Source organism: Ambystoma mexicanum, chromosome 8 (assembly GCF_040938575.1).
Source record: "Ambystoma mexicanum isolate Mex_15411 chromosome 8, UKY_AmexF1_1, whole genome shotgun sequence".
NCBI classification, from domain to species: Eukaryota; Metazoa; Chordata; class Amphibia; order Caudata; family Ambystomatidae; genus Ambystoma; species Ambystoma mexicanum.
The window spans coordinates 1,511,653,905-1,511,677,773 of record NC_090929.1 but is presented as its reverse complement, the minus strand read 5'-3'; the positions used below and the strand labels follow the sequence as shown (position 1 = coordinate 1,511,677,773).

At 42.0% G+C, this 23,869-nt stretch overlaps 1 protein-coding gene and 1 long non-coding RNA gene across 3 annotated transcripts in view; one reads left to right on the top strand and one right to left on the bottom strand.

The window, feature by feature from the left end:
* The window catches only part of LOC138473171 (calcium homeostasis modulator protein 3-like), a 50,646-nt gene extending 40,688 nt beyond the window's left edge, over window positions 1-9,958 (top strand). For both annotated transcript variants that reach the window (XM_069611717.1, XM_069611716.1), the window contains exons 3-4: window positions 5,333-5,588; window positions 6,874-9,958. In XM_069611717.1, coding sequence (XP_069467818.1) covers window positions 5,333-5,588; window positions 6,874-7,251 — 634 coding nt within the window. In that variant the 3' untranslated portion in view covers window positions 7,252-9,958. The remainder of the gene's footprint in view (window positions 1-5,332; window positions 5,589-6,873) is intronic.
* Window positions 1-23,869, bottom strand: part of LOC138473172 (uncharacterized) — a 147,030-nt gene that overhangs the window by 73,791 nt on the left and 49,370 nt on the right. Inside the window, exons 2-3 of the long non-coding RNA XR_011268730.1 lie at window positions 21,198-21,263; window positions 20,011-20,115 (exon numbers count right to left, since the gene is read on the bottom strand). This is a non-coding gene — a long non-coding RNA (uncharacterized lncRNA). The remainder of the gene's footprint in view (window positions 1-20,010; window positions 20,116-21,197; window positions 21,264-23,869) is intronic.

The window sequence follows — 23,869 nt, the reverse complement described above, 5'->3', positions numbered from 1 at the left end:
ACTCTATCCTCTCACCCTGGTTTTTCAACCTCTACTTGGCCCTTTCTCAACCTGATCTCTACCTTCTCCCCTAACTTTGAGTGTTATGCAGATGACACTCAGTTTTCCTTCAGGCTTTTCTCTTCCCTCGCTCATTCCTGACTGTCTATCGGCAATTCAGTATTGGTGCGCCTCCAACAATCTCTGACTTAATGCCAGTAAGACAGAGATCCTTCTCACTGGGACCCCTGCCCGTGCTTTCCCTCTCTCACTCTCTCCACCCACCGTGGGTCCTCTCCTTTGCCTTCCTGCAAGGAAAACAACCTTGGTGTCATCTTTGACTCCACTCTCTCTTTCTCTCCTCACATCTCGGCCATCGCCAAGAAGCCCCACTACCAGTGGCTCCCCATCAAAGGGATTCTTCCCTTTCTCACTTTCCCCCAGAAGCTCACTGTCTCCAGAGCCCTGTTTCTCTCTAATCTGGACTACTGAAACACCCTCTTTCTCAATCTATGAACAGTATGATGGTGGGTAAAGGGCCTGTGTTTGCGCTCTGCCTACCTCTGAAGTATGGGTGGGATTGAGCTGCGTTACTGGCATCAAGGGCCAGGTGTACCCACTAACACCTGGTAAATAGAATATGTGGCGTGGGTTTGATGTTCTTGTCGTGCTCTGCCCTGTTAAACTGATTAATGATTAAGTTGTGTTCCTTGCTAGAAGCTCTTAAATAAATCACCAATACATTAAATTGTATGTATACATTCAATTTATACAGTATGATATTATGCTTGTTGATCAGCCGACACGTGTTTCGACAAGACACGTGTTTCGACAAAGAGTCGTTTTCAAGACTGACATCATAATACAAAGTAAAGATTTTTTTGGAATTATATCACAAAATATGTCATGTTTGATTCACATGTAAAAAGAAATATTGCATCAAAATTGAAATAAAAAAAGATTAGACCTGAGTTGTTTACATACCAAAGTTTCATCACAGTGTACAAAAGAAGTAGAGAGATGTCCAGAAAAGGGCAAAGAGAAAATGTTTTTTGTTTAGAAATGTTATATGATGTCAACATAACCAATAAATATCAATACATTTCGGTATTGGGCTTGTGAGGAGAGCGAACTGAAGTGACAACAAAACTTAAAGCCCCGCCTAATTGTGAAGTCAGATCATTGTGACAGAAATAGATTGTGTATCCAAATTTCCGGAATGGGAAACGCTCTACATCAGGTGCGCGTACCCCCATTTGTTTGTGGATATTCTTTAGTCTTGTCAAGAGTTTATACTCTCCTATGGCATCACAGGTAGAGCACCAATCAAGACTTCTAAGACACCTGCAGGAGGTTCAAACCCGGCAAACAGAGTTTGTCAGTGCAACTAAGCATATGGATATTAGAAAAAACACTTGTATCCTTTTTGTACAGCTCAAATAAAGAATCGCTAGGTTGCTTAACAAACTTGCAACAGAGTAATATTCTTCTCCACCAAACTGGCACATTTAAAGAAGTTAAGCCCAGCTCATATCGTACTGCAGCCATCGGTATTGACTTTGGGAGAGATAAACATCTTTCCAGAACATGCCCTTGAAATAAGCACATTCCACATCAATCAAAAAATGGTGGATTTCAAGACCATAGAGAATCCCAGGAATCTCCTTTGCATTGTAACATTTTAAAATAGGTCGAATCGAAAACTTTCAATATCTTTTATTAACATTTTTAATTTGCATATCAAAAGTTTTGCTTTCTCATACAGATTTGTCAACAGTTCATTTTCGCATGGGGTGGAAGAGATCTTAGAACCCAGATATTTAAAATCTCTGACTAGATCTAATTTCCTGTCTTCTAACCATCAATTATTACACACCTGTCTTCGTTCAGCTGTAAAGGTCTTGTTCACATTAATCTGTAATTCATTCATACCAAACTCCTGGAACGAGTTCAACAGCCTTTGTAGCCTATTTGGGTACGATTCATTAAAATAATATTGTCGGCATATGTCAAACAGTGCATCCTGACCAAACTTATAATTGGAGCAATAGAAATTCATTAAGATCCGCTAAATATACATTAAAAAGCAATGGGGCCAGAATGCACCCCTGACGCAGGCCTCTAGTGATAGATACTGCTTTTGTTAAACTCCCCTCACGGTCAAGACGGACCCTTAATGCAGGAGCAGTGTGTAAGTATTTAACTATATTCAACAGCCCCCTAGGTACACCCTAGTATTCCATTTTAGTCCCAAAAGGTTCACGATTTATACAATCAAATGCTAGGGATAAATTTATTGTGGGAACAAGCATTTCTGGACCTGCCTTATCCCACGGCAATCTCTGAATCGTGTCCATGACCATCCTGCAAGGAAGGTGCCTTCACTAGCCCCAAAACCCACCTTGTTCACCTGGTTCACCTTCAGGATGTCATTCAGATTTGCCCATTTTTGTAGCTCCCTCAAGACCAATGTTGAAAGAATCATAGAATCTACGTCTAATAAAGCAATTGGTCTGTAATTTGTTAGTTCGCTATGATTACCTTTCTCAAAGATGGAAACCATGTGGGCAAATTTCCGGGTGGCAGGTGTCTGTTTAAGCTCTACGATTGAGTTAAATAATTCATTTAATATGAGTGCCCACAGATGGGCATTATTTTTTAGGACCATATTGCACAGGCCATTATGCCCTGGGGCTCTCGAAGTAACTGCTCTCCTTAATTACCTCTTCAATATCACTAAAATCATACCGTATAGCCCAGGCGTTTCCCAGTATCTGCATAACCTGTCATAAATTAAGATGTACCATAAAGGTGTGAGAAATATCCAACCACAGATTCAGGAATAGGATTCATTTGCACTAGTGCTCAAAGTGATCCCTATTATTAACTAACTTCCAGTAGTTTATATCAGTCTTCTCAAGAATAGCCATTAACAGGATTTACCCCTCTTTTTGATACATTAGTGCACAGTAGACTTTGACTCATTTTTATATTTTTGTTTTTCTCTCCTTAGCAATTCCATTGTATGACCCCTGTCTGCATAACTCTTCCTAATCCATTTTATACCAATTCACAGGAGTTTCTGGGCTTCTGGTAGATCTTTATGGAAGTGCCAAGGGTGCATGATCTTAGGACTTCTAACAGGCTTGTGATAGAATAGTAGATGTTGTTACATAGCTGAGAATCTTTCTATTCTACTAGTCTCTATTATAGTACTTTCTTTTTGCTGATATATCACCTCCTTCACTCGGTTATTAAACCTAGCAACGTTGCGAGACATCCATACAAGCCTATTCTTGCCTCTCGCAACATCAACTGAATAACCAAGTTGAGGACTATTTCCGAGTTCTAGGTTAGGGAAATTAACACCTAATCTATGATGGTCACTAGGAGAACCAGTTATGACATCAAAATCCCTAAACTCTCGCCATAAATTCTAAGAGACAACAATAAAGTCAAAGTGAGATGATACCAATACAGGTGGTATATTGAGCCTTTTTTAATTGCTTTTGTTATTTGAAAGTATAAACAAGTTCCAACTTTTTTTTAAAACATGCACACTTTCTGCCATATTTAGCCTGCTTCGTATAGTATCTGGATCTTTTTTCTGTCTAACAGGTAGGAGAGAGTTCATCATTATCTAAGCAGGCTGTGTTACAATTCCCTGCTAAGATTATGTTACTCACATTTACCTTCCCTGACCACGCTAACAGAATGTGTGCCAAAGTATCAAACATTTCATTTATCGGAACATCCTGATATTTCCAGTAGATGTTATAACTAATAATGTACACCCCATTCGTTCCAATTCCACCTCAGTAGCAAGAACATAGTAAGTTCTCTCATTCAACAGTTGAGCACCTTGTAAACCTTTTGAACAAATTGCAGTCAACAAACCACCGCTAGAACTAACCTTCAACCCTTTGGTTGCTTTTTGTTGACGATAAAACCACGTAAAATCACTTCTTCTATGAGAAAGATTTCCTGGAATAAATTAATTACATAATCATACAACTCTCCACACAGTATTTAATATGAATTTGAATCCCATTGTATTCCGATAGCAAATGTTACAACCTAGGCCTCTTTACCCCTTACTTTGCTCCTAAAATAGACAGGGACCCTGGTAACTAGGACCAATCATCTACTCGATTTACCTCCTCATTGAACTCTCCTTTACTGTAACGTTTCGAGATGAAAAAAGTGGCCCCTGTTGAGCAAGTTATAGTTATAGGAGGAAGAGAGGTATTACATTTCCTGGAATGATCTTGCAATTTATTTCTCTGGACATAGAGGTCAATTCCTCGCTGTCTTATTTCATCCACTGTCGCCAAAATAAAATCTCTCACTATACAGGACTAACAATTGCCACCAAATCTGTTCTATATTCATCCTAGAAGCCTACCGATGCAATGTCGTTGGTGGAAATAGTCCTAAGCGTAGGTATATCATGAAGTGATGCTTCAGTTCAAAACGATCTTATCTTCATGGGGAAATATTACCTGCATTATTAAACCTGAATCATCAAAGCTACCAAAGACATTTCTATTAGTCATGAACATCTCCCCTTTTCCCTCACATACTCCCTTAAATCCCATTAGACCGCCTTTTCTCATAAACCTCCTCACGGGGGATCATGGTGCGAAATGTTGTGAGTGAAGTCATGCTAATACACAAGGATGAACCAGGGAAGTCTCCATGGTCACGGTACAACAGCATACCTGTATTTCAACACGTCCCTTTAAAGCTCATCAAAGCATGGCTCATGCTGAAAGTTGCTCAGCATGGTCTCACCTAACCATGACCATGCTGAGCAATGTCTGCAACATTCAGATCTTTGCAGTATCCGCTTTGGACCCCTTGAGCTCTATAGCTCTCTGGGGTGCATGCCAGATTTGAATCTTAATTGGGTAAGCCATGAATCATCATCTTTGGCTCTTGCGTGAAATCTTAGCCTAAGCACCTTATTTTGTCATGGTATACAGTAATCCCTGCCAAGTGATGCTTAAGGATGCTAAATGAGAGGAGATGGTGATTGCAGAGTCTTTTCTCTATTTCTTAATAGCTGAACATATTGCATAGGGATTTTGTAAATAAATTTTGAAATACATCTGCATTTGCCTTAAAAAAGCTAATGGTAAAAAGCAGATCAAGCTTTTCTCAAAATTCAGTTTGTGAAAAGAGTTATCGTCAAATTCCAATTAAAATTTGCTTTATTTCGAATAAAATACTATAATCCCTAAAAGCAGGTTATCATCAGTAATTAATAGAGGCTGCAACAATACATGTACTGTAGTTTTGAACAGAAATTATTTTAATATGGCTTCCTAACTGTTGTCTTATTCAAAAACAGGCGTTTCTTCATATCAATGATGGTGCGGGCTCTGGCAGCGCCCATCATGTGGATCCTCATCTCGCTCCTCGATGGCAAGTTCGTCATCTGTGCCTTCAGCGAGTCGGTTGACCCGGAACCTTTTCTGAGCCTGTCCAATGCTACAGGGATAGACGTGGCGCTGCTGCTTGCCAAGATACCCTGCAAGGAAATGGAGCCGCTGAGGAATACCACGATAAGGAAAGCTGCGGCCAGATACCTCAAGTTCCTATCACAGGTAGGCCTGCTACATGCTTAAAACACAATTTATTAGCAAACCAGCATTGACTATGCCAACAGTTGTGGCTTTTGTGTATGCATGGGTTATGCTTTTGCTAGGCACTGCCGTCATCATACTAACGGGCCACTAATGGAAGCAGCTGGAAAGTGGTGCGAGCACCTGAGCATATAATAGAAGGTCCTGGCAAATGCCTAGCTAATGCCTATACGCTAGCCAACAATGCTAGCTTTGTCAATGCTTGTTCTTAACAGGACTTCAGTGAATGACATGGATACCTCTTATAAATCGATTGGCTGAAGGCACACTTCATTAAGAACAGTTTTTACACCACCAGCATGTTCACAGCGTCAATTAAGCTGTTAACTCTGAGAAGATTGCTGGAAAAACCACTGGTAGACCCTTCGAACACAGCGTTTAATATTACTGCTTGATAAAGCTAGGTCAAAGAGATCCCAGGAGGATGTGTTTTGATAGGGGAGGGGCAGGAAGTGGCTGGGAATGGCCATGGGCAGTCAATGGGTTGGTAAGAAACCAAACACCTACAGGCTCTGAGACCCTCCTCATATGCCCATGTCATTTGTAGCTGTACTCCTATGCAATAGTTTTGGCTTATAGGTGCCACTTTAGTGCCACTTTAGCCAAAACAATAAAGGATTCAAGGAGAAAAGTGAAGCATCCAAGCGCTGTACTTAAAAGTTTAAATAAAATACTATATAAAAGGAATGAAAAAAGACCGTAAAGTCTCCTGGTAAATAGTTGCCGGAAGGATATTATCTATCTAAACAATTTGTTAGTGTTATTAATAAGCCTTCCCAGCTTCAGCAATTATCAGCTATGTGCGAGTAGTCATCCGCTGAGACTTGTGCAAATTTTTGCGATGGTAAATGGCGCTCATCTGTTGAGGCCTGTCCTCTTCATGTCCATTGAAATTGGCATGCCTATCACATCGCTACAGCCAGTGGGTTGAGAGAGTTGTGAGGTGTATTGTATTAACAAAAGTCAATACGGCAGCAGGCCCCTAGTTCAAACAGCCTATCTGGGATGCAGGGAAACTAGAGGCCACTGGCTATCAAAACCCAGTAGACCACTTTATTACCACTAGTAGTCTGGAGATTTTCCTTTTAGTTTTTATTTGATGTAGTACTGCTGAAATCAGAGCTAATATTCTCTTATTTTTCGGACTAAAGGAATGCACATAATGTTGGTTTGAATATAGTTGTCATGCAGTAACAATAGTTGAACTTTTGCTGATCAAGTCTTTGCTCTTTTCCCCTTTCTTTAGGCCATTGGGTTGAGTACCATTCTCCTTTTCATTTTTCTCGGTGCAATGGGACGCGTCGTAGGCCCTTTGTTCAGCAGTCCAGCCTCCGTCCAAGCCCGCTACTGGGCTTGCTATTCAGACATGGAACAGAAATACTTTGAGGAGGCCTGCATAAAGCAGAACTATGACTATGCCGACGATAACATGAAATGTTTCTTTGAATCTTATGCAAAGAGTAGGCGCAAAACTCCTAGCAGCTCGTTGGGTGAAATGGAGGTCTTTGCAGAGAAACGCGACTTCTACCCAGTGCCATACCCCGACCACCTGATGAAGATCCTGGAAACGTGGTGCGAATGCAAGCCAGCGGTAGCCATCCGAACCAATGAAGCGCCATTCTGAAGAATGGAGATCTTTCCGGATCCCAAAACAGCGATGTAGTTGGATGAATGCACTGGTAGTCTTATGTAAACATATGAGAGGCTTTGTTGAGCACATACTTAAGGAAAGAACACTTCATTGACTGGTTGCACTCTGCACTCCACATTTCCTCCCTGACATACGTACAGGAGATGATTTTAACATCTCATTTTTTAATGCAGAATTTTTGGATAGCGTCAATCGAAACCATTGTAGACATTGTAACTGCTATATATACCAAACGTGTATTAGATTACAGAGCTTGGCGCGCCCCTTTCCAGCTAGCTCCCCTCTTTACTGACGTTCTGCCAGTATATAAGCAAAGTATAAGGTCTAACCTCACAAATCAGTAAAGTGTTTAATCTTGTTCCTAGAGTATCCGTGTGCAAACCTCCCCAAATACAATAACCAACGCTCTAATAGGTTAGCACATTAAAGAGTTAAGTGCTGAAGAGTTTCTAACTGCCCTGTTTTCCAGAATTGGCAAAACCTCGTTTTAGGTAACAGGCCGATACGCAGCCTACATTTTAAAAGCTACGTCTGAAGTAACAGGGAAGAGGATTTAAGAATATAGGGTAAAGGCACCCCGAAACCTTCTGAGGTGCACCTACATTCTCTATATAATTGTAGGTGTTGTATATATTCCCAACTTTCAATATTATCCCATTGCTTTAGCTTTTTTTGAAGACCAATTTGTCTATCTCGGGATCAATTGACCCCTGTATTAAAATGTAATCACACGTTTTCATAAAATTCTTCAAAGATAAGTCTGGGTCCTCACAGTGAATCGTCCCCAGTTTATTAAAATGGGTTCCTCGTTGTGATCCGTAATTTTGAAATATAACCTTAGCCTATTACATTTATAAATACACCACGAAGAGTTTAACTCTATCTCTAAGCGTGTAGCTCCTATAGGCACTGAAGTTAGGGGAGTCAGAAATTAGTGCAATAATTTATCTCGGAGTACCCCAAGCCACTTCTTTATCGTCATAGGTAGAAGTTCCAGACCGTACATTATCTTTGGTGTTACTCCAGTCTTATAAATCTCCATCAGGGGAGCAAGGGAGTAGAAGCAGAATTTAGCATGAATTTGCTTCATTTGTATAATAAAAGCCTCAATCCCCCCAACTAACCTTTCCTTTACTGTCACTAGGTGTTTTCTTGAGACAAAAATGAAGCTCACATAAACCAGCGCATGGACCTCTTCTATCAACTTGCCGTTTATGCTCCAGGTGCAGGCTTTAAACTTTTCCCTTTTATTATAGAGTAAAACATGCAATGTCTCCTGATTAATTACAAGGTTGTTTTTCTCTGTCCCTGATGGTCCAATGCATTTAGTGCCCTCTGTAAACCAATGGCCGTCATATCAAAGAGCACCAAATCATCCGCATACGCCATCCACCCACATCCAAAGAACCCAGTTTTGGATGGAAGGGGACCGCTTTCTGAAGAGCACTTGGAAGATCGGAGATGTATAAATTGAAAAAGGTCAGGCCAATACACAGCCTTGCCATAAACCCGATTCCGCCCTTGTCTCTATGGACAGGTCCCCATTGGAATGTACTCAAATTCACACAGTATTGTAAGAGTAGAATAACATTCACATATTTAGAAGGCTAGGCGGAATACCCCATTGGACCAATTTGCTCCACAGTTTTCTCTTCCTCTATGCACTCTATCAAACGCTGCAGACATATCTAAGCTTGGCAGATACAATGATTTAGTTCTATCCTGTGCCATCTTAGTATGGCATAAGGTAAAGATAAGTCCACTCAGTGAGGTGCCCATACCCTTCCTAAATCCTGTTTGGAAGATACTTGTTCTATCCATCCATTTAAATACATTCTTTAAAATAAACCCTCCTAAAATCGTGCTCATGGAGTCAATCAAAGAAATTGGGTGATAGCACTTTGGATGCTGTTCCAAGCCTTTTTTTTAAATAAATTGGGACTGTTATTGATTTGTAGCAAGTGGGATGTACTGTTGAGTTCTGTGCTGTTTGTCCAAATAAATAGAGAAGAATATTTTACCATAGTAACAAAATATTTCTCTTTAACACCTGATTGGAGATGCCATCCGGGTCGCATGCCTTCGAATTTTTTAGTTTCCCTACAGCTATTATCACATATTCCGAATCACATTTTAATTCCCAAGGCAAAAGTACTAGGTCCAATTTACCACATGCCAAGAGAGCTGGGTTGTCAACATTCTCCTCCATTAATATAGTTGGCTTGAATCGACGTTTGGGATGCTTCATGACCATTAAGTATTTTCCATATTCCCCTATTATCCTATGCAACCAACAGTTTAATCATATTTTGGTTACTTTGAATATACCTTAGAAATGTATGTGTTTTATGCCAATTTTAAAATTTCTGTTTTATGCAACGACGCTGCCTAAACTTCTCTTCACACCTTAAGCCATTATCACGTGTAATGTTCCAAATCTCACATTCATAGATCTTTTTCTGTCTCTTACCTGTATGTCAAACACATACTGATAGGATACATTCAGTGGGAATTGCCTCCAACTAATCTCTGATTCCAGCTCCCCCGTCCAATTTCTGAGAGTAGTACAAAAGTGCTGCGGAAAGCAAAACAATGCTTTTTCTAGCTGGTTCCAAGAAACCCAGTAATTGTCAACTTTCAGATTAAAATGACCAATTTTGGCACCCACTCAAGCCAACTATTCCCTTGGTTATTAATTGATTGATTTTTGCACATCTTTGCACATCATCGTTTTCATCCATGCCGCCACATGTGTCCTTCCAAAAGCATATTGCCCGGGGTCCTGTAAAGATGGCCGCCACGTAAGGCATTGATTGTCGTTGCCTCACATTGCCTTCGTAACCACTGATGCTAGCTGTTTGGCTGCCCGACCTTCTTTCAGCCAACCCGTAGGACCAGCAGGCGTAATCCGGCCCTCCAGCAAAGGCCCACTGCAAAGGCTCTTGTCCCGAGCCTGTCGGAGCCGGGAGGAACAGGAGTAATGCAGGAAACACTAAGGTAAGCTCTAAAACCACCATAAACCCACTACTAATTGGTACAATCCCTACTACGCATGTTGGACTTGCTGCTTCTACCTATAAACCCCAACCCTACTGTAATCACTGTCTTTCCACCTTGACTATGCCAATATTGCCATTCTGTGTCCTGGAAACTCTTCACATTCCTACCTTTCCAATTACCAAAGTCGCTTACCTATGTTGGTAACAGACCTATGCTAAGCGGTCCCCAGGTGTACACAGTGCCGCTGCGGTGCACTGCTCTATGGTCGTAACCTTGCCTAGTGATATCCTGTGAATGTTATACTGCCTAGTTATACCCTTTGTTTGCAATACTGCCCAGCTCATTCTTTTGAGAAAATCAAAATCGTTCCCATTGTTGATAATGGACCCTGCATGCCCAGTGTGGTCCCCCAGGTGTTCACACTGCCGCCGCTGTGCCTTATTCTATGTTTGTAGCATTGCCTAGCTATATCCTTTGACTGTAACACTGCCTAGCTATATCCTTGTTTGTATTACTGCTTAGTTCATTCCTGATTGAGACAACTAAATCATCCCCCAATGTTGGTATCAGACCGCATGCCTAACGTGTTCCCCAGGTGTTTACACTGCCGCTGCTGTGTGTGATTCTTTGATTGAAACTTTGCCTATTTATATCCTATGACTGTAACAATACATTACTCATTATTTTCTGATAACTAAAGTCATTTGTGAATATTGTGAAGAGACATGTACATGCCAAATCAGTCACTAGATGTTTTAGATTGCTGCTACTGCTCCGAAACAGACCTCTATCTATGCGGATTGCGGCCTGCAGATACATAGAATACGACACACAGCCACTTTTGTGACTGAATTCCCACCAATACCTCAGTGGATCCTGACATAAATTGGAGGCTAATGCTGTTTTGCTCAGTACAGCTGCACTTGTAAACCTGTTTGTTTGCCAGCCACACACAGTCCCACTTCTCCACATCCCACTTACTCTGCGCCCACCCCTAACTTGTTTCTATTCCCCTTACAAACCAGCCTTTCGGGTGACTCGTCATCCACCTTCTTAGTCAGCGCACACCAGCCCCCAGGGTGCATAACAAAAGACAGCCACACGTGCCCACTCCTCTCCACAGTTCAATGCCACCCAGCTCCTGCGCTCCCTGCTCCATCACTCGTGACATGGCCCTGAGACTGCCTAAATCAGATGACATCCCCCAAACTCCCATCCTACCCTCCTTCTCCAGCCCCCCAAAAAACCACACACTCAGAAAGTCTATGCCAAAGTTAGCCACCCAGATTACTTAGCCCGCAGACTAACTATTCTGAGGTGTCGCACTGAGCCTAGCCTACACCAAGTGCGCCCTAGGCCACCAGCTCATAGAAACCAGCTACTGGGCCTGCGCTTGTCACATACTTTACTTTAATGCATTTATATAGCGCGGCCATAGACCCGAAGGCGTGAGGGCGCTACATGACATATACAACGAACACAGAAGATGATTTTTTGGAGACAGCTCAGAGTAATTTAGTTGAAAAGATGGGTTTTCAATCGTTTTTTGAATATTTCTAGAGAGTCAATGGATCTCATTTCCAGGGGAAAGCATTCCAAGCCCTTGGTCCAATGGAGAAAAAGGCTGAATTGGCTACTCTGGCAGTATGGCACTTTGGTTCAGACAAAAGGTGCAGATTATTTGACCTTAATGTTCTCAAGGTTTGAAAGAGAAATCTAGATGCCACGGGCAGCCAGTGGAGCTCTCGTCTTGCCGTCGTAACATGATCTCTGTATTTAAGTTTCATGATGGCTCTAATAGCCCCATTTTGACATATTTGCAGCCTATTACAATCAGACTTATTGGGTCCCATGAGAAGGCTAGAGCAATAATCTATTTTTGAGCCTACTATTGCTCTAGCAATGGTCTCTGCATTATCCTGAGATCTAAGAGGCCTTAGATGCGCTAGGAGTTTAATATAATATGCGCATGACGATACCAGACTACTGACATGCTGTTTCATAGTCATGTGTTGATCAAAGGTCACTCCCAGTGTTTTCACTTTTTTTAGGGGTTCAATGGATTCTTCTCCCAACTGGAAGTTATAATATTGTGAACCAAGTTTGTTAATAGTGTGTGGAGAGCCTATGACAAGCAATTCGGTTTTTGATTTATTCAGGGCCAACTTATTGTGGACCATCCAGGTTTAAATTAGAGTAAAGACTCTGTTGACATACCTCAGCCCCCATGAAACCCAAGTCACACTCACATCCACCCCACCCCACCAACCACATGCTCCCCACTTCCCTGCCGGCAACCATCTTTGGTCCACCCAAGTCATTCCTAGGCACACTCACCACCAATCCAAGCACTCCCCCCACTCCACTCCAATGTGCCCTCATAAACGCACGCTCTCTACCAGCCCAAACTACGGAGATCTGTGACCTACTCACCAACCTCACCTGGCCCTCCTCGCTGTTACAGAAACTTGGCTTCACGAAGCAGCATTACCTGCTATCTCACTAGCCCTTCCACCAGGCTACACTATACTCCGGCAGGACAAATTGCATATGAAAGGAGGTGGAGTAGCGCTCATAGTCAAGGAATCATTGTCCCTCAGACAAATAAACTCCCCACTGGAAGGCAATTCAGACTCCATGGCCGTCAAACTGTCCCTCTCCCCTAACTGCACTATTGCCATTCAAATTGTATACCGACCCCCAGGCCCATCCGCAGACTTTCAGGAAAACCTACTCCAACTGCTAGGTGAGAACCTAAAAACTACCACCAAAACCATCCTACTGGGTGACCTAAACCTTGGCCTTAATGACCCTAAAGACAAGCAAGCCAAATCACTTCAGGACATGGGATTCCTGCAACGAGTCACTAACCCCTCTCACTCTAAAGGTCACATTCTAGATTGGGTGGCGGACCATAACTGCTCCACCGCCATCAGCTCCAACACCCCATGCCCCTGGACCGACCACCTCCTGATTCACTTTTCCATCTACACCTCCGCCAAAGCCACTAAACCTAACACTCCCTCACCACCAGCACAAGTTAGGCGCACCCGTAAACCAACCAAAGACAAGCTCCTAACTCTTCTGGAGGATCCAGCCCTCTAGCCTCCTTTCCCCAATGATCCCCTGGTCTTAGCAGAATTATATAATCTCACGCTCAAAAAAGCAGTTGATTCCATAGCTCCTCTAGAAAGAAAGAAAGCCAAAGTGTTGAGGCACGCTAACTCCTGGTACACATCAGAACTTCAGGAACTACTTACCCTCAAGCGTATCGCGCTGACCAAGTGTCAATCTAATCCCAAGACTCCTCTGAAGAAGAATACAAGAAACTGTCCACCCACTACAAAAAGGCCATTATCCTAGCCAAATCCACCTCGAGAATTACGAAGGTCAAATCTGAATCCAAGGAAATGTTTGCTATATTCAGGGAACTTGCTACCCCTGCCCCTAGCACCCAAGACATTGTGAAAGATGAATCCTGGTGCTCAAGCATTCAAACAGCTGTGCTCAATAAAATGGACCTCCTGCAGAACAAAATTCGTTCTGACCTTAATGTTTTGACCAGCTTTGACCCGCCCATCTCACCCACAAAAAACACCCACTCCCAGGAGAAGGCACTCTTTTCCTTCAGAGATGTCTCAGAACCCGAAGTCCTAGCCCTCCTTAAACACATAAAACCTTCCAACTGCAAGGGTGATAGTGTCCTTCCAATATAATCAAAGACTGCACAGAAACCCTAGCACCTCTCCTGACAGCATTCATAAATGCCTCATTCATAACTGGCATTGTCCCACCATGCCTTAAAGAGGCTGGGTACGCCCTCTCTTGAAAAAACCTTCTCTAGATCCTTCCTCACCCAACAATTACCGCTCATCACCACCAGTACCATTCCTGCAAAAAATTCTCAACAAAGCTGCATGTACCCAGATCCAGCAATTCCTTGAAACCAATGGCATCCTAAGAAAGAGGCAGTCAGGTTTCTGCCCAGGCCACAGAAATGAATCTGCCTTACTGGATCTAAAAAACGAGCTAGCTGAAATAATTGACAAAGGCAAACCAGCTCGTCTCCTCCTTCTGGATTTGTCTGCGCCTTTGACATTGTGTGCCATAAGACCCTATGCAGACATCTCACAAATTCAGCCCAATTCTCCCCTGAAGCCACTTCTTGGATCACCTCTTTCCTTGAAGGGAGAGCAATGACGATTTTCTCAGATCAGGCTTGCGTGGCACCCACCACCATTCACTGCAGAGTCCCACAGGGTTCCTGCACTTCACCCACCCTGTATAATATATTTACCAAACCTCTCTTCGACAAGCTGGATGCTCTCGGCATAGCATACACAAACTATGCCGACGACATCCAGGTCCTCCTCCAACTCTCTGGCTCTTACGAAAAAGATGCAGAGACTCTGCACAAGACTTATGCTACCATCCAAGCCTGGATGGCAGCCAACCGGGCTCAGTCTCAACGGGGATAAAACCGAAATCCTCCTGGTCAGCTCCAATGAAACGCTTAATAAACTCAATAAACAATACAGCTCATTCAGCATAGACAACACACAAATCACTGTCTCAGCCTCAGTAAAGACTCTGGGGTGTACCTCGATTCCACACTCTCCATGACACGCCAGGTAAGCGCCATTGCTTCCTCGTCTTCATTCACAACGAAATTGATCAATGCAGTTAAACTCTACCTATCTACGCAGAACTGTCTCTCAATAGCCAGAGCCACCATTGGGGCAAAACGTGACTACTGCAACGTTCTTTTTGCTGGCACCTCAGCTAAAAATCTCAACACACCTCAAATCATTCAAAATAATGTGCTCAGAGCGGCCCTGAACATTCCCAAGAGGGAGCATATCTTCCATGAAATGCGCCCTGCACACTGGCTCCCCGTCAAAGAACACATCATATTCAAGACCCTAGCCATAACCCACAAATGCCTCTCGTTCACAGCCTCCTTGTATCTTTCAGAAAAGGTAGTCAGAGCCAGCTCTGCCAGACCCAAATGATCACACTACTCCAACCAGCTGAACATACTCACCTACAAAAGGGCCAAAGCAGCGGCTCCAGATTCCCATTCTTAGCTCCAAAACAATGGAATGCCCTCCCAAATACCCGTAAGAATGAAACCTCCCACATGTCCTTCCGTAAAGCACTAAAAACAAAACTCTTTAACTAAATCCACACTACATCCTGTTTCCAGAAAGGTACTAGTTGTTTCCGGTTCCCCTGTAACCAATGAACCGCAAAGCCCCCGACCCATTGTTACATGTCACGCTGAACTACCACTTGTCTGGTATTAGGTTCATTGTAACCACGAACCACAGACAGGCTGTCTTGCCAGGCTGTCTTTTCTTCTGTTTCTTGTAACCAAGTAAGCTTTGCTTGTAATAGCGCCACGATGCCCAACGGCTGATTTGTGAGCTTTATAAATGTAATAAATAAATAAATTAATTAATTGGGGTAGCAGTTAACATTACCATTCGGGAGATGAAATTTCAGTATCAACATTGCGTGATCTCTTTTTGAATTTCGCTTTACCAACAGTGAGGTAACACTATCAATCATCGTATCCGTTATGAACATTTGGGCTTCATCAGGAGCTGGGCGGTATCCCAGCAGTAAATCTGCTGGAATACTGCCCCACGCAACTACCGTTAGTACCACTTGGTCTGGCGGTATTAGCAGTGGCAGTGTAAATCCCCATTTATTTTAGTCCGCAGGACTCGATGGGGCATTTACTGCGCCAGTAATTGCGCTGCAGTAATTGCACCGAAAATGGGAGGAAAGTCGGCGCATTTATCTTCAGCTAAGAGCTAGAGTTGAATCCTCCAACTTCCCCAAAACCTGTGACTGGGAAGTGAGGTAATGCAGCGGTAATGAAATTACCACTGCATTTTTACTGCAGCGCCCAACTCCTGATCAGGCCCAAAGTCAACTGTGGAGTGGGAGAACGGGCCAAACCATGACATTCTCGATCACCATTAACCTACCGATTTATCCTACCCAAGCCCATTTCTTCATTAATTTGGACGTAACAGGCCAGCAGTCATAAGGAAGTCTTTTACCCAAGTGGATAGGGAGTAAAAAGGAGCAGGTTTATGAATATGTCTTCCCAAGGGAGAAAGAACTTGGACCTGGAGGAAAGAGGAGGAATATGCTAAAGAAGAGAAAGAAAATAAGACCGCACAGACAAAGGCTGGTCTGTGGCTCACAGGACGAATGCGTCAGCTAAAGGGACCTGTGTTTCACCTGGATTGATAAAGTTACAATAAAAAACTATTATCAGTCTACAGCACCTAGCAACCCTTCAAGAGGACAACGCTCATTCTACAAATACACTGGTTACTTTAAAAAATACTGTTGGAAAAATGTAAAGCACAGGGTAAAAGACAGGTCATACAAAATCTGTCTCCTGTAAACGAAGTAAGAGGGCATTACAAAATCTCTCAGGCAGGTGCTTTCCATGCAGTAGTAGCCTGAATGGAGCGGGAAGACCATCCATTACTGGACACCTTATTTCAGGGATCTACAACCTTAGGCTCTCCTATTGGTTTGGACTACTAATTGCATCATCCCTACCCAGCATAGCTAAGGTGAGGTATCTGAGGGTACCATATCTATAGAGCCGCAGGTTGCAGACGCAACAGTATTTCTTTAATAAGGATATACTGATATACCGAAACCATAACATTTCTTGTGTCAGTTCTTATAATAAAGGTTTATTCGAAGGATTCATTCAAGGTTTTTATATAAAATCCATAGTAATCACTCAAAACATTATTGAAAACAGATATTAATATGAAAGTACATCATTTGCATTAGGGAGAGTTCAATAATAGGTGTCCATCATCACATCTCAATCATATCACAATAATTGCAATACTCAATCACTCAATGCACTAATAAGGTGTTGCTGGGCGGAAAAGAAAGGTTTAAGTAGAAGACAACACAGATCCAAGTTGCCAGCACATATTTATCTGTGGCATGAAGGTCAAAACAGATACATCATAAGGGACTATGATTTAGACTAATGTCCAGATGGAAAAGAGGCCTACTAGTTTCAGCAAGCAGCTAACAAATAATAACAACAGACCAGAGCCTTCATCAGGACCTAAATCATATATAGGGTAACATAGAAATACAACTGAGACCCATACAATCCAGCCATATGTCAGTGCGGCTGTTATAAGGCATGTGGGTTGCTGTGTCTGATGAGAAACTATGCGGACAGGCAGACCAATGTCGCTCAAATGGTCTTTCAGGGAAGATCATATTCTCGTTCCCTTTCACATGGATGATCATGATTTATCCTCCAAAGTTACTGCAGATGGGGAGCAAGCAGACAACAAAAGAACAACAGACCATTTCATTTTGTAGCCCAAATGTCGCCTCAGTTATGTATCATCACTGTATATAATTAATTAAAATGTATTTCAATTTAAAAATCAATTGCTGCTCGCAGTTCTGGTGGGCCTCGAGGTGGAGGTGCACTTCCAAAGTTCACTTTACAGTATCCAGCGCATCATTAATAATGGAGGCACTCTATGGTTCTGGGGGGCCGAGAGTTGCAGTACTATCAGATTGATGATGATAATTGCATCATTTCTCTGAGGTCACACATCTGGTTTTCTGACCATGGTGTCGAGCTACTTGGCAGATGACTACAAAGAACTTTGTCAAACCTTTACAAACCAAGGCCTAGAATTTAGATTGCTAACATCTTTTTGTTCAATCTGTTTATTGGGAAGAGCAAGACAATAGAACGCAACCCATTCCTTATGAGGCAGCCTCCCACAAGCACACCACTCCCACGAACCCTAATTCACTGATTTTCTCCTTCAGTACAATGTTAAAGACCACCAATTTATTATCCGTGATTAGCACGTTTTGCCAAAATAAATATTCATGTCTGTTTGCAACTGCGCTGACTTGTAAATGTCCCTTGTCCCCACACATTTTAACTGCTCAACGCACTACTGTAAGACCAGAACATAAAGTATTGCATATGGGATCAAAACTCACAGGTCTCCTAAAGTTTTAATAGTCGGCCATTTTGAAATGGCTAGCATTTAAAGGGAGAACCACCAGTGACGGCTCATCAATAAGGGGTACAATGGGGTGTCGAACCGCCACCCCTTATGAAGGAGCCAAACCAACACTGTGAAAACCCTGAGCACCCCCTCAGCTGCAACTATCATCTGAGGATGTGGTACTGGACTGGCTTTGGTGTTAATGAAGGGCGGTTTCCCTTGGCTTACAGTACCTCATACATCACATGTCCAATGTGCTGGGCAAAGTTGGTGTCATTTTGATTACCCAGCCTTACATGCCCAGTTGGGCACCCAGGCTAGGGTACTACAGGCCCAGAAATTCCTAGGGGATGCTCCTGCCCATCCCCTCATGTCTGGTGGGCCTTTCGGTGGTGGGTTGATGGTGCTTCAGCTCTACCACGCACTTCAACAGCCAAGAATGGAGAGGTGTATTGTTGAAACCTCCCCCGGCTTCATAGTTCCTGTCTGGGGGCTTTGTGGAGCCTTGGGGCCACCAAGAGCAGCGTGTGTAGTGATGGCGGGAGTCATGAGCTATGGCGGAGCAGAGATGTCCCATAGGCAAGTTTTTATGTGTCTTTGCCAAATAAATTGTTATATGCTCAACTAACAAACTGCTGTTATATATCTATATCCATATATTTGAAGGCCCTATGTGGCATCAGTAAACAGTGTGCAGGGGACGGGAGGGCCCCACTTTTTGGGTCCTCTTCTATTTTCTCTTTTCTGATTTAGGCTTTGTGCCAAGGCCTTTTTTCCTCCCCCGCACCTTTAAATTCTTAAACCAGCTCTTCTGTACATATAATGATGATTTGAATTTCTATATCAATTGTTACCAGGTGTGCACCACTGTCAGCATTTAAGTTTTTATGTGTACCTGCATGCAAAGGGTTGTGTCTGTGTAAACGCAAGTGTGAATGTTTTCACATGTGAATGAGGGTACAGTGTGCATGTTGTTGCATACGATACGGGTGTGTGAATGCCATGTGAACATGAGTGCATGTGGGCTGGGGGAAGAGGGATACTGATTGGGGGTGTGGAGCTCGGGCTAGGGTGTTCACTGGGTCCCAGTGCCAAACTGAAACATTACTATTTCTGCTGCAATTAAGGGCAAAGCCAACATAAGTGTTCTTACGTGTGAATACTGGCCTACATTGGCAAAGCTACTATAGACATTTTTTCTTACAGCGGCATGTCATGTTTACTCGTATTATGGTCAAAGCCTCAAACCAATGGATGGCATCCCCTTTTATCTTCGTAGGCACCTGGGGAACAATATTGATATTGAATGCGAAGCTGGTGCCTCACGAATATTATTAAATTATTTCAATGGGTGTTCTGGGAGCAAGCAAGGGAAACCCACGGGCAGGAATTTACATATAATTCAATTTAATTTGTTCATAAAAAGTTTTATTATTTTCTTATCAAGTATTGATTTTTATAAAAATTATTTCCCATATGAACGCCATTCTAGAAAACAATTCATTGAACATTAATGCAAATGAGCATAAAGATAAGATGTACTGCAAATTAGCTTAAACTGTGCAAATGTGCAAACTTTATATGCAATGTGAATTTAAACGTGCTGCAATAGCAGCCAAAAGACAAAACATATTCAATAGTGCAAACATCACTAAAAAGAACCCAATCGAACGATTGATCTTTTTCTGTCCCTTACCTTTATGTCAAACACATACTGATAGGGTAAATTCAGTCGGTGTTGCCTCCAACTAATCTCCGATTCCAGCTCTCCCACCCAATTCCTGAAAGTAGTAGAAAAGTGCTGGGGAAAGCAATTCTGGAGATTTAATTCAGTATCAACATTGCGTGATCACTTTTAGAATTTCTCTTCACCAAAAGTGAAGCAACAGTATCTATCATCGTATCCATTATGAACATAAAGTCACCTGTGGAGAAGGAGAACGGGTCAAACCATGTGGCCTGACATTCTCGATCAGATACAACAAAAAGAGACAGTAGGCTATTTAAACGACACAAAGGTTCTGCCCATGATACACATATAAATTCTAAACTAAGGAACCAGTGTGTCTCTTCCTTCTCTAGGCCTCCCTTCTTGCTCTTATGTACTCACTTAGTCCATGTACCAAATAGGTACTGATTATTGCACAAATGATTTTGCAATGTATATATTAAAGAAATCATTTTCATTAGTAATCATTAGCACAAAAAGAATATCTCAAAAACACAATCTTCATAAAACCCAATGTGGTTAAAAACCTTTAGAGTACAATATAAACAATCATAAAACAATGCATATTTGTAAACCGTACATGTGAATACATAACTTGGTTCGGTTTATCTCATCACAGTGGTCTTTGACCCACTGTGGGTAGATCAACCCTAAAGTGCAAAGTGCAAAGTCAACAGTAGTAATAATGAAAAGTGTAGTGCAAATTCTGCGTTGGAACTTTTAAGGATCTTCTTGCATCTAGGTACCCTTACATCTTGTCACTAGAATACAATACCTCACTCCTTTCTTAATGAAAGGCATCACCCAATTAGTATCTTTGGTTACACAACACTGTTATTTGGTTACAGTGCTCAACACCCAACTTGTTTCGTTCTACTTGGGCTATTTTGCTCTAATTGAGAGAACTTCTTCAGGGGACCAACGTAATCCCACTACATACAAAAAAACACAACAATTTGACTCCTTAGATCCTGATTGGGAATGTATCCCTCAAGACAATTCTCTTTACACCTTGAGGTCGAGGAGGGGGCAGCACAGTTGAGAAGGGAGAGGAAAGAAAAAAGAAGAGGAAAACGTAGAAATTACCACATTGTGTCTAATGTTAGCTACAAAAAAGTTTCAAAGGCACTTAATTCTGCCTTCTACACACTTACCATGCACCGATTGATTTTTGATCCTGCGCATGGGAATATACAGGTGTCCTTTTACTGGACTTCTCCCTGCGGAAACAACATAGAAATCTGGATATAAACAATACTGTGGGTAATCTGTCTACATCCTGCCACATCTACTTCTACAGAAAAAGGCAGTTCATTGTTTTAAAAAAAATATATATATGTATTTCAGAATGTATGTTAGGTACATCTCACTCAGCTCAATCACCGCCAATGTTCTGTTCTATACTCATATAGATGTACATATATGTGTTGTCGTGGTAACATAATTAATTTTAAACAGTTTACCTTGCTCAAACGCAGTGTTTCTTCTAAGACTTCCAAATGGACCTGATTCTGTTTGTTTTTTTGTTTTATTTTGCTTTAGACAAGGTCCTCTCTGTCTCAGGCTGTTGTCCGTGCTCACTGTTGATCCATGCCAGCACTGGAAAACAATGTACGCGGTCTATTTAAAATTATAATCACCATGGCTCGAGTATTCTCTTTCTAATGATCGGATTATCTTTCAGTCAGCCGCTCCCTTACTCTATCCGTGATTTAATCACCCATCTGCTCACCGTTCATCTGTTGGCGGGGTTCGCATATTCCTGTAATTCTGTCCTCCTCTCCTCGTAGTTGTGTGGTTTGTGTTCTCCGTCACTCTCCATTCCCATCGTTTCCTTGGCGGCGTCGTTCTTAAATCACATGACCTAGCCTTGAGAGAACGGGACCTTGCGGCGGGCAACCTCCTAACTTCCAATCGCGAACTAGCGTTGGTCTACGTAGGCCTGACATCCACTCTCTTTACCGAATGAAGTACCACCCATCTCAAGTGTGGTCCCCATGTCAAAGAAGATTATTATATAAATATATAATATATAATCTTCCATATTTCAAATCTTAATTTACTGTTGTTAGCCTCCACTACGTTGGAAATCCAGAACATCAATATCCCTAGTCAGCCGACAATAGGAACCACACTCGTCGCGCACCACATCTACTGTGCGAGAAAAAGCTTATCTCTGCAGGGGACACTAATACAATCATCACTGTCAACCCATGCCTGGTACTGCTAGTGATAAGATGAGTTTTCACTTGTGATACATTATCAGAGATGGTATGTAACCTGACGGTTGCTTTCTTTGTATTTTTTATATATGACCTCTGCTACCTCAACACTTCAACCAATCTACCTGTTCATTGAGACCAATCTCAGATACATTAGTTAGGAAGATTAGCCATTGTTCACAATTAAAAAGCCTTTTGTTAAAGCTTGAATAAGAGGGAATATTTTTTCACTTGGAGCAATACCGTCCATCGTAATGTGTCATGCCCATGTTCCATTGATAGGAAATGTCCTACCAAAGGCACTGTAATCACTTTATTCTTGATATTGCTCTGATGTTCACTAATCCTTATTTTCACCTTCCGTTCAGTCATACCAATGTAGATTTTTGAACAAGGGTACCAAATTGCATACACCACATTCGATGAGTTGCAATTTGTGAAGTGTATTTGGGACCAAGGTTTAGCAAGACCTATGTCCACTTCTGATGATCTTGAGGTAAACTTGCAATTTACACATCCACTGCACTGTGAATGTCCTTTTATTGTTGGAAGTCCCTAGCTTTCGGTGATGCTTTGTTGTTTGTGTGGTCGTACTGAGAGGTCATTTTTTGTTAATAGTTCTTTCAAATTTGACGTCCGTTTAAAAGCACAAAGTGGTTTCTCCAATGGATATTCTCCTCTTTGCAGGATATGCCAATTTTTCTTGATAATTCCAATTACCTTGTTGGATTTTGGGGTAAAGGTACTCACAAACACCATCTTGGAATTATTAAGATCTCTAGTTCTGTATTCCAAAAGGGCTTCTTGATTATTGTGTTTCGACCTTTTCAAAGCCCTTTCGACAATCTTGTGTGGGTATTTCCTAGCTTCCAATTTGGAGCATAGCTCTTCTGCTTCAATTTGAAATGTACTGGTATGTTTACTATTCCGCTTTAAATGCAAAAATTGGCCAAATGGTAGATTCTCCGTTGTATGTCGGGGATGGAAGCTATCGAAACGCAACAGTACGTTCCGATCGGTTGGTTTGTGAAAGGGTTGAACTTGAAGTATTTTCTTTTGAGCATCTGTACTGATGGTAATGTCTAAATAATTCACCTCAGTGTTGTCACACATTGAGGAGAATTTCAAGTGTGGGCTCTATTTGTTAATCCATTCCATAAATAGAGACAAATATAACTCTGTACCAATCCCAAATGATCAGAATGTCGTCTACAAACCTTCTCCAGAGAGAGATATGATCGAAGAAGGGATTAGTTTCTTGATAAATGACTTGGGTTTCGAAATATTCCACATAAAGATTTGCTGCTGTCGGAGCCACCGAAGAGCCATTGCTGTTCCATGGATCTGATGGTACAAGTCTTGATTGAACATGAAGTAATTCTCAATTAAACCCATCTCGGCGCACCACAAGATAAAACTGTTTGGAGTTGTTCCCGTAGTCCTTTGTCAATAGTGTCTCTTCCAACACAGCCAACGTGTCTTTTTGGGGAATGCAGTATCTAAACTCACCAACAGCTGTTTATCTTTATCAAACCTTAACCCTTCAAAGTAATGACTTCTAATGTATCTTGGATATAGGAAAACATTGTTGATATGTAAGGTTT